The following is a 17,255-nucleotide window of genomic DNA, read 5'->3' as shown; positions in this document are numbered from 1 at the left end:
CCAATATCAGAGGGGGTGATAGCACTATAAGAGCCCCACTCCCAGCTTTACATGGGGCATTTTCCTTTCTTATTGCCAGGTTTCCCAGGGATTGTACCGGAGAGGTTACAGATTAAGTCAGAGCGAGAAGAGCCGAACAATGAGGAGCATCTCCCCCCGATAAAGAAAGAAATAGTCACATTTGCAGTCGATGGTGAGTACCACAACATCCTTTAGTGTAAGGACACGTTATCTTGTTACAAGTAGTCAGGGCCATCGGCAGGGGGGCAGATCCAGGGCAAGAGGCTGAGGGGGGGGGAATGATTGTGAGGAGGGGGATTGAGGAAGCAGGATTGAGTGATAGTGGGGTTTTTGGAGGGGGGAGAGTGAGAGGAGAGGGGGAGTGAGTGAGGAAGAGGGGTTAAGAGTGAGACGGGGGGAGAAATACATTGGGAAGAGGGGGGTAAATAGTGGAGAAGGCTCGTGAGGTGTAAAATTGGGGGTCTCGGAAGACCGCCGACACAGGGCAACTGACGAGGAGGAGAGCCAGCACAAGTGTCCCGGGCCCGGTGGCTGCGGGGGGCTCGGCATGGGACAGTATCAGTGAGGGAGGACCACAGCTGGGGAGAGCCGGGGCCTGGCAGCAACCAGAGGACCGGCAGCCGGGCAAAGAAGTTGGTCCGGGACAGAGTTCAGTCTGGCCGCCGGACCCCGGCTCTCCCCAGCTGCGGACCTCCCTCACTGTCCGGCGCAGGGTCTCTCTCTGACACCCACACAACTGGGGGAGGGTTTTTTATGTAATTTGAGAGGAGGAGTTTATGTATTTTTTTGGGATGTCGGGGGGGGTGTTTGTATGTATTTGGGGGGTAGAGTCTTTTTTGTGTATGTATGTGGAGGGGGGGGAGTTGTATGTACTGCTGCGGCCGAGTTTATTCGAGCATTTGCCCGTTCTCGGCCGCAGCAGTAACCTGGCGCGCGCCGGAGGGTGCCGGGCGCACGCCGCAGACACGGAGGAGCGCCCTCCGATCGGGGCTTTCTCCCTCCCGCTGCCGGGTCCGCCGGGTCCCCCGGAACCCCCTGCCGCCGTCCCCCACATCGCGGGACACCAGGGCTCCCTCGGGGAGCCGTGGAAGCGCGTGCAGGGGGTGCAGGCACCCGATGACGCGTCGTGGAAGCGCGTGCAGGGGGTGCAGGCACGCCGATGACGCGCGGCACGCCGCGGGAATGCGGCTAGCATGCCGGGGCATCCCCAGGCTTGCGGAGCTAGCCGCACTCAAATAAAATGTGCCGCCTCTGTATATCGGGCGTGAGGGGGGTTTGTATGTATTTGGGTTGTGGGGGTTTGTATTTATTTGGGGTGTGGGGGGTTGTATGTATTTGGGGGTGGTTGTTATTTTGTATGTATTTGGGGGGGAGGTTTTTTATGTATTTTGGGTGTAGGGGGTGTCACGTACAGCACACCTGTGAGCACGTGACCTGCATACGGGACAAGGGTTAATACGCAGCTCATCAGCTGTCCCACTTTTCACCTTCGCAATGGTCCCTCAAATACACAATATCTCCCCTAAATCTGTCCCCATATACCCCCTGTCACGAACAGCACACAAGTGATCATGTGACTTGGATATGTAACCAGGGTTAATACACTACTCTAGCCAACTCACCTTTGCCCTCCGCCAGGAACTTTCAATGATTTAATATTAACCCCTTACTTCATTGCGATCATATCTATAAGCGCCCATCACCTGAGAAATTATGCAAATAAAGTATGTAAAATTAATATCTGCCAGGGTCTCAGTCCCTGTTTTATTGTAGGAAAACTATGCACTTAAAACACATCTGTTGTAGCAAAATGTGGCAGAAAATGTAAATACTCTCTACAGAGTGTGCAAAAGTTCATTCAGAGCCCAAAGCATCACTTATTAAATGTTTTAATATATATTAAAATACAGTGCTTGGATTACAGTTACAGTAAATGCAGGACAGTTTCTTACAATAACAGGATAAAACATAAATCCCTATACATTACCATATGTCAGGATTTTCTCCCAGGGAGGTCACTGGTGAAGAAGCCCTTGAGGACGGGAGTTGGCCGCCCCATATACAGGTAAATAAGAAATACTCTCAGACTCCTAGCAATTTCTGCAGAATAAGAGCCAGGGAAGGAACCGTGGGGCCGGGAAACGTGGCGTTTCCGCCCGGTGAGTGTCGGGCCTCTCACGTGTGCGTGTGATTTTTGTACATTAAAGAAACTCTTATTGTACTGAATTGCTTGGAGAATGTGGGTTTTCCTTATTTACCTATTGTCACGGTAGCTAGTGATAGGATATAATATACACAAAATATCTGGGTTGAATTGAAAACGACTTAGATATAATAAATATAGTTTATTCCTTAGAGAAGGTGAACACACAAGTTGGTACAAATAACGGACAAAATATACACTTACTTAGGGGTTGGACAATGAAGCAATCAGGTACAGGATTGACAATTCATTCAGCAATACAGGATACAAATGAAGACATCATGAAAGACACTGGGCATAGAGCTTACACTCGTTTATATGGAGTTTCAGCCCCATACCCTAACAGGAGGTGCAAGGCATTGGATGACAATTATCTGCACCCAATCCCTCCTTGCCACCACCTGAAAGGCCAAGTAATACCTGCCCACTGGGTGTGCATTATTCTAATCAGGGGCTCATTTCCCTAGCCCCCCTACCACAAGACTGGCGTCGCCCAGTCTGCTTGGGACAGGAAAACCTTTGTCCCAAGGTGTGAAACACAACACTTATCACAAGTACCCATGTCCTGCTTTCCTTTGTGCTATCATACACAAGCAGGGAGGGGGAGCCTTTGATCAGGGGGTTTATTGTAGACCACTTGTCGCCCCCCTGAGCATTAGCATACCATATGGGCTTTGGCTTCCCCGGGCTTTTATACCAGACCCAAAATACAATACATTCTTTAATATCTACACATATTAAAATAATACGTTCTGTGGGTCTGAGCGGGCTGAAATTTGCCAGGTACTCATGTCGGAGGACCCTTGCCATAGTGGCCAAATATCAGCCTTGCACGACCCCCAGAACCGGAGATACAAAAAACAAGTTAAAATCCCCTATTAACTTTAATGCAGGATTCTCCGCTATAAGCTAAAATAAATCACTGCATTTCACTCTTCCATTGAAATCAATGGGCTCCGCCGCTATAGGCTTTCAATGGAGCAACTCCGCCATTGAAGTCAATGGGGCAATCATAATTTTCACATTTGCCCATACTCCGTCTGGTTGATTGGAGAGGGCTGGAAATGGCCATGCAGTCATGCCGGAGCAGTGACTACATGCGACCCAAATCCCAGCCCTCTGGTACTCATAGAACTGGAGATATAGGTTTACATTTTATAATCATTTTGACTTAGCCGTTTTAAAGCCACGCGGCTTTCTTCCATTAGAATCAATAGGGCCAGCGCTACCATAGGATTCAATGGGACCTCCGCTACCATTGAAGTCAATGGGCAACACTTTTGAACACACTTTTTCACAGTTAACCCTACTCAGTTCGGTTGGGGGGAGAGGGCTGGAAATTGCCATGCCGTCATGCCGGAGCAGTGACTACATCCTTGCCAAATCTCAGCCCTCTGGTCCCCATGGAACCGGAGTTATGGGTTTGCAGTTTACCTTGTTTCACACTTAGTGTTTCAAAGCCACGCGGCTTTCTCCGCCATTACGGTCAATGTTAGGATCCTCCTGGCCGGCGCGACCCTTTCTCGTCGCCATTACTTGCCGGACACTGTTGAGGTCAAGTGAGGGGGTTCCTAACATCTAGGGGCAAAAGGAATTTTATTTCTAGGTGCCCTAGAACAGAAGTTCCCACGCCAATTGGCCATGAACTTGACCGAGGCCCTAGTTCCCACGCCAATGGCACGATCAAAGCTCTTTTGTGACAATGTTTCCGCTTTTGCGGTTTTGCAGTCTGTGCTGCCCCCGGCCTCCCTGTTTGTGCTGCCCCGGGCCCCCCTTTCTGCGCCGCCGCCCCGGGCACCCCTGTCTGCGCCGCTGCCCCGGGCCTCCCGGTCTGTGTTGCCCCAAGGCCTCCCGGTCTGTGTTGCCCCGGGCCTCCCGGGCTGTGTTGCCCCGGGCCTCCCGGGCTGTGTTGCCCCGGGCCTCCCGGGCTGTGTTGCCCCGGGCCTCCCGGGCTGTGTTGCCCCGGGCCTCCCGGTCTGTGTTGCCCCGGGCCTCCCGGTCTGTGTTGCCCCGGGCCTCCCGGTCTGTGTTGCCCGGGGGCCCCCTGTCTGTGCTGCCCCGAGCCTCCCGGTCTGCGTTGCCCCGGGCTCCCCTGTCTGCGCTGCCCCGGTGTCATGGGAAAGGGGATTTGGCCCGGTATTAAAGGGGTTACACCCCATTTGGCCACCCCCTGCTCTCACTTGGGAAGCATGGGGTTTACTGGACTGCGGTCCAGTAATGTGTTTTTACCCTGCTTCCACAACCACATGTATTTTCCCCTGTAAATGTGTATTGTTCCCAATCCCGTGTTTGCACCAACACATACACTGGGATTGATGCGGGAGGGAAAGGGTTAAGGTTAATTCAGTGGTTATAGCCTTTGTCCCATTTTCCCGCCTTTACAGGATCCAGTTTGCAGCCTCCCATAGGTCGCCATTGCAGCTCCATTCATTTCAATGGCAGATCTAGCGGGGTTGGGCCTGTTTCCAGCGAAGACCAGCAGGTGGCGTCCGAGAGGAGGAGCGGCGGTTTCCCATTGTAAGTCAATGGGGCCATTGACTTCAATGAGGATTCCTCGACGCCGGCCTCGAGGAACAGGTTGGCAGCCATCCAAACCGCAGAAGTGGATACAATGTCTAAAAGAGAGCTTTTATCACTATTAGTTCAACGACAAGTGGCGTGGGAAACTTAGGTTCTAGGGCACCCAGAAATAAAATTCTTTTTGCCCCTAGCCCCTAGGAACCCCCACACACGACCCCCATCGGGTCCGGGAATGAGGGACCCCCGTAAGGGGTCGTACTCATGAAAGAGGGTCGCGCCATTGACTCTAATAGCGGAGCGGAGGTCCCATTGAATCCCATGCGGCGCTAGCCCATGCATTGTCTATGGCGGCGCCGGCCATTGATTCCAATGGGGAAAAGCCGCATGGCGTTAAAACGGCTAAGTCCAAAAGTGTCAAATGTGTGAGTCCATATCTCCGGTTCTGTGAGGACCAGAGGGCTGGGATTTGGGTCGCATGTAGTCACCGTTCCGGCTTGACTGTATAGCCCTCTCCGAACAACCAGGCGGAGTATGGGCGAATGTAAAGAATTGTGGTTTTTCCATAGACTTCAATGACGGAGTTACCCCATTTAAAGTCTATGGCGGCGAAGCCCATTGATTTCAACGGCAGAGTGGCTCCATTGAAAGTCTATGGCGGCGGAGCCCGTTGATGTCAATGGGAAAAGAGTGAAAAGCAGAGATTTATTCTTAGAGCGGAGAATCCTGCATTAAAGTAATAAGGGTTTTAAAGTGCATTTGTGTATCTCCGGTTCTGGTGGTCGCAGAGAGCTGAAACTTGGCCACAATGGAGAGTCACTTTCGGCATAAAGGACTGGCAAGTATCAGCCCACTGGGCCCAGCAGAACAGAACCTTTTGATATGTGAAGGTATTAAAGTATGAATTGTATTTTGTGTCTAGTATGAAAACTAAGAACCCATCTGCTATGTTAATGGTCAGGATGGCAGACAAGTGATCTATCATAAACCCTCTGATCAAAGGCTGACCGCTCTGATTGTATACAATAGGGCGGAGGAACACAGGGCCTGATGGTCTGTAAGTGTCATAATTCACACTTGCAGACAGGGGAGTTCCTAACTACAAAGGAATCTGCTAGACAGCCAGGCGCCCCAAGGTTAAGGGATAGGGTTGAGATTGCATATAAACGAGGATCAGCCTATTCCCATTGTCTTCATGTCTTTTTGTGATTTCTACATCTGAACCTGTATTGTGGAAGGAACTGCCAATCCTGTATCCTGATTTCTTTTTTGTCCAACCCCTTAAGTAAGTGTATATTTTGCATGTTATTTGTATATCTTGTGTGTTCACCTTTTTTAAGGAATAAATTATATTCATCATATCTAAGTCGTGTTCAGTTTAACCCAGTTATTTTGTTTTATATTACAACCTGTCACAAGTTACCGTGACAGGCATTGTAATAAACTGGTGGCAGCGGTGGGATTGAACTGAACCTGTATTACAGTTTACTGCGGGACTCTGTAATGCAGTTGGCACTCGAGGTGAATTGCGAGTTCCGAAGAAAAAAGATATTGGACACACAGTGTACAACATATAACGCAAGATATGGCACCACCTCACTGTTCCCCTACTTGTGAGAGGCATTGCCTCCAGAACCAAAGTGCCGGCCCCCGTGTGACTGGAGCCGGGCACCGAGACTGGAGGAATGTATCATGTCAGAGCAGGAACCTTCATCCGGTAAAGCTGAGAGAGAGACGGCGATCGGTGAGCACGAAACCCGGCCGGCTGAGCCAAGCACCACAGCTGCAGCCGCTGTAACCATCCAACCGCCAGGAGAGCAGGGAATGGACCCAGCTCCAGTACGGCAGAGACTTGTGGAGGGAGCGGGTGATCGCTGAGACCACGAGAGTCTTGCAGCCGGAGAGGTATCGGCCATTGTGGCGGCCAGTCCATTTTCCCTGGAAGAGCTTTCACTGTTGTCTGCGTGGGGAGGGAGGTGGTCTCAGGCAGAGCGGAATGAGCTCCAGAAGCTGGCGATGTCCCGACCCACTTACCCCCTCCCTGAGCCCGGTACTCAAGCAACTCCGCCCTGGACTCGGCAGCCTCTTGCGGGGGGTAGTCCACTGGCGGTGGAGAAGCTCCAGAATGAGCCCGGCGCTCGAGCAACTTCGCCTTGGACTCAGCAGCCTCTTGCGGGAGGTAGTCAATCGGCGTCGGAGGAGCTCCGGCAGAAGCGGCGGTGTTACCACTGCCACAAAGCGGGGCATATCAAAGCCCAATGCGCGGTCGGGCGAAGAAGCCCCTCAGGGCCAGCGCTCACGAGCTGCGGACAAGGTGACCCATTTAGCGGCATCCTCCGATGGCTCCCGCCCAGCCCGGGCGACAACCCTTCGCGGGACGTCCCCTGGAGAACCTGGCCGGGCTGCATCGGCAACAGCGGAGGAGAGCGGCGGCCATCCACCTGATCCCGGCGAATAACAGGCGGCGGCGGAGGAGAAGCCGCCATTCTGGCATCATGCCGGAGGCAATTTTATTTGGGGGGAGGGTTGGGGTGTGCGGGAGGTGGATGATTTACATTGTTTGGCGGAGTCGACGATCCCCAGCGATGACCGGAGCCCCACGATCTACGCCGGCGACCCTGTGCCAAAGCCGGGTGCTGTTGCGGCAGCCACCCGGGGCTCGCCCGTAGCGGTGGCGGCGGAAGAGCCGCGATTCCAGCAACGTGCCGGAGCCCTTTCTGAGTGGGGGGAGGGACAGGGATGGCGGGAGGAGGTTGTTTTACCTTGTTTGAATGGAGCCGAGTTTCTCCACGAGGACCTGGGACCCATGTCCTGCACCGTTTTACCTGTGCCAAACCCGGGAGCTGTTGGGGCAGTTGCCCGTTGCTTCCCGGCCAAGATGATGCCGGCGGCGGCCACTCCAGTCCCCCTGCAGTCGGGACCAACGAAGGCAGCGGTCTCTGCGGGGACCAGTGAGGTAAGCCAGACCCAGTCGCAGACTGACCCTGACTTATTTGTTCCTATGACTGTACCCTGTTATTCCCCTGTAGGAGTGACCGGTGGGTGGCAGGAGATAGGGGCACCAGGGGAGGGGAAGGAAGGGCAGCGTGTAGGGCAGCTAGGCTTTCCCATTACCCTGGTGGAGCATCAAGGAGACTCTCAGTTAAGAGCCCCGATGTTGCAGCCTTGCTATGGGCTGGAGGTACTACTACTACAGTATTTACAGGGATTGGGGTCACTCCCAGGGGTGAGACACGCCCTGCAGCCTGGCTGTCCCCGGGGCACAGTACTTACAGTGATTAGGGTCACTCCGTGGGGTGAGACACGCCCTGCGGCCTGCCTGTCCCCGGGGCACAGTACTTACAGTGATTAGGGTCACTCCATGGGGTGAGACACGCCCTGCGGCCTGCCTGTCCCCGGGGCACAGTACTTACAGTGATTAGGGTCACTCCGTGGGGTGAGACACACCCTGCGGCCTGGCTGTCCCCGGGGCACAGTACTTACAGGGATTAGGGTCACTCCGTGGGGTGATACACGCCCTGTGGCCTGCCTGTCGCCGGGGCACAGTACTTACAGAGATTAGGGTGAGTCCCAGGGGTGATACACGCCCTGCAGCCTGGCTGTCCCCGAGGCACAGTGATTAGGGTCACTCCCACGGGTGATACACGCCCTGCGGCCTGGCTGTGTCCAGGGCACAGTGATTAGGGTCACTCCCAGGGGTGATACACGCCCTGCAGCCTGGCTGTCCCCAGGGCACAGTGATTAGGGTCACTCCCAGGGGTGAGACACGCCCTGCGGTCTGGCTGTCCCCGGGGCACAGTACTTACAGTGATTAGGGTCACTCCCACGGGTGATACACGCCCTGCGGCCTGGCTGTGTCCAGGGCACAGTGATTAGGGTCACTCCCAGGGGTGATACACGCCCTGCAGCCTGGCTGTCCCCGAGGCACAGTGATTAGGGTCACTCCCAGGGGTGAGACACGCCCTGCGGCCTGGCTGTCCCCGGGGCACAGTACTTACAGTGATTAGGGTCACTCCCACGGGTGATACACGCCCTGCGGCCTGGCTGTGTCCAGGGCACAGTGATTAGGGTCACTCCCAGGGGTGATACACGCCCTGCGGCCTGGCTGTCCCCGGGGCACAGTACTTACAGGGATTAGGGTCACTCCGTGGGGTGAGACACGCCCTGCAGCCTGGCTGTGTCCAGGGCACAGTACTTACAGGGATTAGGGTCACTCCGTGGGGTGATACACGCCCTGCAGCCTGGCTGTGTCCAGGGCACAGTACTTACAGGGATTAGGGTCACTCCGTGGGGTGAGACACGCCCTGCGGCCTGGCTGTCCCCGGGGCACAGTACTTACAGTGATTAGGGTCACTCCCAGGGGGGATACACGCCGTGCGGCCTGGCTGTCCCTGGCGGGCGGTATATATATCTGTAACGGACAGGGCGGTATATATATCTGTAACGGACGGGGTGGTATATATCTCTGTAACGGACGGGGTGGTATATATCTCTGTAACGGACGGGGTGGTATATATCTCTGTAACGGGCGGAGTGGTATATATCTGTAACGGGCGGGGCGGTATATATATGTAACGGGCGGGGCGGTATATATATGTAACGGGCGGGGCGGTATATATATCTGTAACGGGCGGGGCGGTATATATATCTGTAACGGACGGGGTGGTATATATCTCTGTAACGGGCGGGGTGGTATATATCTGTAACGGGCGGGGCGGTATTTATATGTAACGGGCGGGGCGGTATATATATCTGTAACGCGCGGGCGGTATATATCTGTTACTTGTGGGGCGGTATATATTTGTAAGGGCTCCTGTCACTCGTGTGCTGCAAACAGCGGCCTTTATCTGTAACGGACAGGGTGGTATATACAGTTAGGTCCGGAAATAATTGGACACTGACACAATTTTCATAATGTTGGCTCTGTACGCCACCACAATGGATTTGAAATGAAACAACCGAGATGCAATAGAAGTGCAGACTTTCAGCTTTAATTCAAGGGGTTGGACAAAAATATCGTATGAAACGTTTAGGAATTGCAACCATTTTTATACACAGTCCCCTTATTTCAGGGGCTCAAATGTAATTGGACAAATTAACACAATCATAAATAAAATGTTCATTTTTAATACTTTGTCGAGAATCCTTTGCAGGCAATGACTGCTTGAAGTCTGGAACGCATGGACATCACCAAACGCTGGGTTCCCTCCTTTGTGATGCTTTACCAGGCCTTTACTGCACCTGTCTTCAGTTTGTTGTTTGTTTGTGAGTCTTTCTGCCTTAAGTTTTGTCTTCAGCAAGTGAAATGCATGCTCGATCGGGTTCAGATCAGGTGATTGACTCGGCCATTGCAGAATATTCCACTTCTTTGCCTTAAACTCCTGGGTTGCTTTCGCAGTATGTTTTGGGTCATTGTTCAATCAACTTCGCTGAATTTGGCTGAATCTGAGCAGACAATATATCCCTATACACTTCAGAATTCATCCGGCTGCTTCTGTCTTCTGTTACATCATCAATAAACACTAGTGACCCAGTGCCATTGGAAGCCATGCATGTCCATGCCATCACACTGCCTTCACCGTGTTTTACAGATGATGTGGTATGCTTCGGATCATGAGCCGTTCCAAGCCTTCTTCATACTTTTTTTTTCTTCCCATCATTCTGGTACAGGTTGATTTTAGTTTCATCTGTCTAAAGAATGCTGTTCCAGAACTGGGCTGGCTTTTTTAGATATTGTTTGGCAAAGTCTAATCTGGCCTTTCTATTCTTGAGATTTATGAATGGTTTGCACCTTGTGATGAACCCTCTGTATTTGCTCTCTTGAAGTCTTCTCTTTATGATAGACTTGGATAATGATATGCCTGTGACGATGGGGAGAATTTGGCCCGGGATTGGGGTTACACCCCAATTGGCCACCCTCTAACCTCACCAGGGAGACAAGGGGTTAACTGGGCTGAGGCCCAGAAATGTGATTTAACCCTTGTCATAACCTGAAAATGTATATTCCCCTGTTCCCCTGTTTTATTGTTATATCAGTGTCTGCATCACACACACACTAGGATCCATCCGGGAGCACAAGGATTAGTAGTTGTTTAGTGATTATAGCCCTTTGTGTAATTTTCCTGCCTTTTCAGGCACCATTTTGCAGGCTCCCATAGGCCGCCATTGAGCTCCATGTGTTTCAATGGTGAATCTTGCTGTTTGGGTCCTGTTTCCTGAGAAGACCAGCAGATGGCGTCCGAGAGGAGGAGCGGCGGTTTCCCATTGTAAGTCAATGGGCTCATTGACTTCAATGGAAATCCTCGAAGGAGCTTTCCAGGAACGAGTTGGCTGCCGTCCACACCGCTTAACCGCAAAGCGGATACATTTTCAATAGGAGAGCTTTGATCACTGATTAGCCAAGTTCAACGACAAGTGGCGTGGGAATAAACACTTCTAGAGCACCTAGAAATAAAATTCCTTCTGCCCCTAGTTCCTAGACCTCCCCCCACTCGACAACAACCTGGGTCCCCGTATCCTGGACCCCCGATAAGGGTCGAACCGAGAAGAGCGGGTCGCGCCATAGGTTCCAATGGCGGCGGCAGAAACAGCTCAAGAAAACGGCTAAGTGTGAAAAGCTGAAATTTAGGAATCCATAGCTCCGGTTCCGGAGGGCCCAGAGGATCAGGGTTTGGGGTACCTGTAGTCACTGCTCCGGCATCGCTGCAGAACCATCCTTGACCCTCTTGGACCAACCCGACGGAGTATGGACCCCCTTGAAAGTTCAGGACTTTTCCCATAGACTCCAATGGTGGCCAATCTCCATTGACCGGCTATGGCGGAAAACCCCCATTGACTTCAACGGCGGCGGCGCCCCGTTGAAAGTCTATGGCGGTGGATTCCCATAGCCGCCAGTGGCGGCGGTTTGCCATTGAAAGTCTATGGCGGCGGAGCCCGTTGTTTTCAATGGGGATTTAGTGAATAACCGTGATTTAATTTACAGCGGAGATTTTTGTATTAAAATATGAAATGGTTTTAAGTGTATTTGTGTATCTCCGGTTCCGAAGGTCATAGTAAGTCGCAAATTGGACCATAGGGTGTCCCAGTTCCGGCATTGAGAACTGGGAAGTTTGGACCTGCTGGACCCAACGGAACCGGATATTTTAATATGTTTATGTTTTATCTTTCATACTGTGTTCCAAGGTATGGGTAAAACCCAGAGGAAATTCTCTTGGCCATCAGGTAGCAGATGGTCAGAGAAGCGTCCCAATGTCTAGAAATTAAGTGCTGTTCAAAGGAGTTTATCACCTACAATGTTTACAGGAGGGCGGAGATGACTCAAACCAGAGCAGACTATAAGTGTCCCACTTCACACCTTACAACAAAGGGTTTCCTGCCAGATATTCCATTTGGTAGACTGGCTGGCATTCCTGATGCAAATGTGGGATTATAGAAATGAGACCCCAGAGTGCTACTGCGCATGTACCAACTAGCAGGGGGGCATGGATCAAAATGTGTTCCCATGTTAGTGAGTGGCTGGAGGTAATTGAAAACCAATCACCTGTACTTAAGGTTAAGGATAGGGCCACAAAAGGTATATAATCTGTGGTCAACCCTTTATCCTCTGTCTGTTCTATACCATCTTGATTGCTGAGAGAAACGCTATGCAATGTCTTCATGCCAGAGGTCTTTCATGTCTTTGGTGTCTTGATGACTATGAAGAGTGCTGTATGAACTGCCAGTCCAGATATGACTGCTTCATCATTTCCATTTTAAGTAAGTGTCTATATTTTGCCTGTTATTTGTATATCTGATGTGTTCACCTTTATCAAGGAATAAATTATATTTTATCATATCTAAGTCTCGTCCCAGTTCAGACCCAGTTATAGATATATATTATCTTTTATATTTGTGTGTAAATTACAGCCTGTCATAAAGTCACCGTGACAATGCCTACCTCCTGGAGAGTGTTCTTCACTTGGCTGGATTTTGTGAAGGGGTTTTTCTTTACCATGGAAAGGATCCTAAGATCATCCACCACTGTTGTCTTCCATGGACGTCCAGGCCTTTTTGTGTTTTGATGAGCTCACCAGTGCTTTCTTTTTTTCTCAGAATGTACCAAACTGTTGATTTGGCCACTCCTAATGTTCCTGCTATCTCTCTGATGGATTTTTTTTTTTTTTTGCAGCCTAAGGATGCCCTGTTTCACTTGCATTGAGAGCTCCTTTGACATTATGTTGTGGGTTCACAGCAACAGCTTCCAAATGCGAATGCCACACCTGGAATCAACTCCAGACCTTTTACCTGCTTAATTGATGATGAAATAACGAAGGAATAGCCCACACCTGTCCATGAAACAGCTTTTGAGTCAATTGTCCAATTACTTTTGGTCCCTTGAAAAAGAGGGGGCTACATATTAAAAAGATGTAATTCCTAAACCCTTCCTCCAATTTGGATGTGAATACCCTCAAATTAAAGCTGATTGCACTTTAAGCCCATATTCATTATTTAACTGTAACTTGAATTTATTTTGGTACACAGCCGAAATAACAAAACTTGTATCAAGTGTCCAATTATTTCCGGACCTAACTGTACATCAGGAAGCGTCGGTTTGGCAGGAGTACTGGTCTCTACGCCAGCGATAAGTTGTACCGAGGATACAGGAGCACTTTCAGAGGCAACATCCCATTGTATAGGTTTCTTATCAGTCCAGTCTATAATCGGATTGTGTTGTTGGAGCCAACGAAGGCCTAGAATGACCTGTACAGATGGTGAATGAATAACATCCAGTGATATTTTTTCCTTGTGACCGTCACTAGTGGAGAGAGTAAGAGTAGGAATCTCCGATGAAATTAAAGCTGGCTGAAGAGGATGTCCGTCGATAGCCTCCAGACCCTCCGGTATTGATTTCTTGATCAGAGGAATCTTATGTTTGGTAGCGAAATCTTGATCCATAAAATGTCCCCCACACCCGGTGTCGATGAAGCCAGAAACAGGAACTAGAAAGCCAGGACCATCAAGGAAGATAGCATGACCCTGGTAGGTAGACCTCTCTTACTAGAAGGGGAAAAAGAAATGGTAACCGGCTTCGTGGGACAGTGAAGCACAAGGTGACCCGGCAGTCCGCAGTAAAGACATAATCCTCCAGTTCTCCGACGTTGTTTCTCTGAAGGGGAGAGCTAGTGACTTCCTAACTGCATTGTTTCTGGAGCCTCAAGAGCTGGGAAAGTAGAAGGAGAGATACTGGGAATAAGAGCAGTTGGTGTTAGAGAACGTGATTGATGGCGCTCAAGCCTCCTTTCTTGAAGTCGTTGATCCACCCTCATACACATGGCAATAAGATCCTCGAGCACTGTGAGTCTTTCTTGAGCAGCTAATTCATTTTTAATGTCTTGGAGAGACCTTGCCAGAAAGCTGCCGATAACGCCTCATCGTTCCAGCCGTCTCTGCCGCGATGGTCCGAAATTCCAGAGTGTATCTTGCAACCGGTCTATGACCCGAGAAATGTGAAATAAAGAGGAAGCAGCAGTAATCTTACGGCCAGGGGTATCAAAGACTTGCTTAAATTCCTTCTTGAAGCGTGGAAAGTCTTGGACAAGTTCCGGTCTCTGTTCCCAGATGGGGGATGCCCATGCCAATGCGTCTCCGGTTAATAAAGCGATAATATACGCCACCTTAGATCTATCAGAAGAGAAGCGGGAAGGGGTTAACTCGAACTGTATGTCATGGTTGAGGAAATCTCGGCATCCATGGGGATCACCCGCATATCGATTGGGAGTGGGGAGACGTGGCTCGAGGGACAGAGAAGCTTCAGGGGAAGGAACAGACAAAGTAGCAGGTCTAATAATTCTGGATTGTGATTGGTTAAGAGAAACCGTAGCCAGGTTTTTAGTAAGGGAAGCAATCTGGTAATCCAGGTATTGAAAATGCTCAGAGATTGAAGACAGGGCTTGGCCCACCTCCGGGGGGTCCATGTTCGTTGGGCTGAGCATACTGTAACGCTTGTGCTGCCCACGAGCAAGACAGGAACTCGGTACTGAGGTGGGGAAATAGTAAACCAGGCACCCACAGCCGCGGAAGCGTGCCTGGCAGGCGGATTGTCAAACGTACCCGGATCTGGGTTGGAGAGAGCGGGTTAGTTGATACTTGCCAGGGTCTTGGAATGGAGAGGTCAGAATAGTCAAGTCCGTATAGCCGTGGTTTGGGGTTGGAGATGTTAGAATCGCGGAGGTTCCGTATAGCCAAGGTCTGGGTTGGAGAGATCCGCAGAGTCGAGGGTAAGCCAGGGTCAAAATCCAGAGGAGTTCCAAAATCAAGCCGGGTCGGTACATGAAGTGTTAACTGCAAAAGAACACAGGACAAGGAGCAAGGCACAACAGATGCAGGAGCTCAATGCTACAACAAGTTATGCTCAGCAAGGTAGGAAAGGAACTGCAGGATATTTATAGCACACTGTCACGGGAGACCAGGTCTTACCATCACATTACTACCGGGATTCTGCACTGAGCACAACAAGGCGGGCAAAATAAATTGTAATTTCTTTCCTTTTAAGACAAACACACAATTCTTCACAATTACACTTAATAAACACTTATTAGTACCTATTCTGGTGTCAGGGATGGAGTGAGCGTATATACTGCCTACACTCACCAGCCTCATCCTTGGCACACTTTAGAAATAACTTTTACACTTTTTACACACACAGCCACTCTCCGCTTTATCATATAGCTGGAGCACCCCCTGACCCCCTATACCAGGTTCAGGGTACCTGGGCATGTAGTGGGCTACCCCCCTTTTATACTGGGGATCCCCTGTATGGTTGTATGTATACATTAACCCAGTGGTTCCCAAACTTTTTTGGTTCAAGGCTCCCCAAGGCGATCAGGATTTTTCCGCGGCGCCCAAAGTAAAAACAAAGTTGTATATACATACCTAACAGTTGCAGTGCGCAGTTGGTGTCTCTCTCAGACACTAACACACTCACACACTCTCTCTCTGACCTCACTCTCTCTCAGACCTCACTCTCTCTCTCTCTCAGACCTCACTCTCTCTCTCTCAGACCTCACTCTCTCTATCAGACCTCACTCTCTATCAGACCTCTCTCTCTCAGACCTCTCTCTGTCTCTCTCTCTCTCAGACCTCACTCTCTCTCAGACCTCTCTCTCTCTCAAACCCCTCTCTCTCTCAGACCTCTCTCTCTCAGACCTCTCTCTCGCAGACCTCTCTCAGACCTCACTCTCTCTCAGACCTCTCTCTCAGACCTCTCTCTCTCTCAGACCTCACTCTCTCTCTCAGACCTCACTCTCTCTCAGACCTCACTCTCTCTCTCAGACCTCACTCTCTCTCTCTCAGACCTCACTCTCTCTCTCTCAGACCTCACTCTCTCTCTCTCTCAGACCTCACTCTCTCTCTCTCTCAGACCTCACTCTCTCTCTCTCAGACCTCACTCTCTCTCTCTCTCTCAGACCTCACTCTCTCTCTCAGACCTCACTCTCTCTCTCAGACCTCACTCTCTCTCTCAGACCTCACTCTCTCTCTCTCAGACCTCTCTCTCTCTCAGACCTCTCTCTCTCTCTCAGACCTCTCTCTCTCTCTCAGACCTCTCTCTCTCTCAGACCTCTCTCTCTCTCAGACCTCTCTCTCTCTCAGACCTCTCTCTCTCTCAGACCTCTCTCTCAGACCTCTCTCTCTCTCTCAGACCTCTCTCTCTCTCTCTCTCTCTCTCTCTTTCTCAGACCTCTCTCTTTCTCAGACCTCTCTCTTTCTCAGACCTCTCTCTCTCTCTCTCTCTCTCTCTGACCTCACTCTCTTACCTCACTCTCTCTGTCAGACACAGACAGACGGACACTCTCTCTCACAGACAGACGGACACTCTCTCACAGACAGACGGACACTCTCTCTCACAGACAGACGGACACTCTCTCTCACAGACAGACGGACACTCTCTCTCACAGACAGACGGACACTCTCTCTCACAGACAGACGGACACTCTCTCTCACAGACAGACGGACACTCTCTCTCACAGACAGACGGACACTCTCTCTCACAGACAGACGGACACTCTCTCTCACAGACAGACGGACACTCTCTCTCACAGACAGACGGACACTCTCTCTCACAGACAGACGGACACTCTCTCTCACAGACAGACGGACACTCTCTCTCACAGACAGACGGACACTCTCTCTCACAGACAGACGGACACTCTCTCTCACAGACAGACGGACACTCTCTCTCACAGACAGACGGACACTCTCTCTCACAGACAGACGGACACTCTCTCTCACAGACAGACGGACACTCTCTCTCACAGACAGACGGACACTCTCTCTCACAGACAGACGGACACTCTCTCTCACAGACAGACGGACACTCTCTCTCACAGACACCCACCCACCCCCTGCAGCCTGTTTTTCACACCCACCCACCCCCTGCAGCCTGTTTTTCACACACCTGCAGCCCGTTTTTCACACCCACCCACCCCCTGCAGCCCGTTTTTCAAACCCACCCCCTGCAGCCTGTTTTTCACACCCA

General features: G+C 51.0%; 2 protein-coding genes across 4 annotated transcripts in view; both read left to right on the top strand.

Annotated features, from left to right (window-relative positions):
- LOC142492508 (uncharacterized) overlaps positions 1-15,682 on the top strand; it is a 42,940-nt gene extending 27,258 nt beyond the window's left edge. Inside the window, exons 3-5 of one of the 3 annotated variants that reach the window (XM_075595198.1) lie at positions 80-193; positions 12,405-12,496; positions 12,909-15,682. In XM_075595198.1, coding sequence (XP_075451313.1) covers positions 80-193; positions 12,405-12,454 — 164 coding nt within the window. In that variant the 3' untranslated portion in view covers positions 12,455-12,496; positions 12,909-15,682. Of the gene's footprint in view, positions 1-79; positions 194-4,608; positions 7,252-12,404; positions 12,497-12,908 lie in introns of those variants that run through there. The other 2 variants (XM_075595199.1, XM_075595197.1) reach the window with 2 other exon arrangements.
- The window catches only part of LOC142492496 (uncharacterized), a 300,526-nt gene that overhangs the window by 260,269 nt on the left and 23,002 nt on the right, over positions 1-17,255 (top strand). The window lies entirely within an intron of this gene.

Source organism: Ascaphus truei, chromosome 4, assembly GCF_040206685.1.
Source record: "Ascaphus truei isolate aAscTru1 chromosome 4, aAscTru1.hap1, whole genome shotgun sequence".
NCBI classification, from domain to species: domain Eukaryota; kingdom Metazoa; phylum Chordata; class Amphibia; order Anura; family Ascaphidae; genus Ascaphus; species Ascaphus truei.
The sequence above is the reverse complement of the archived record's forward strand: the minus strand, read 5'-3'. Positions and strand labels throughout refer to the sequence as shown.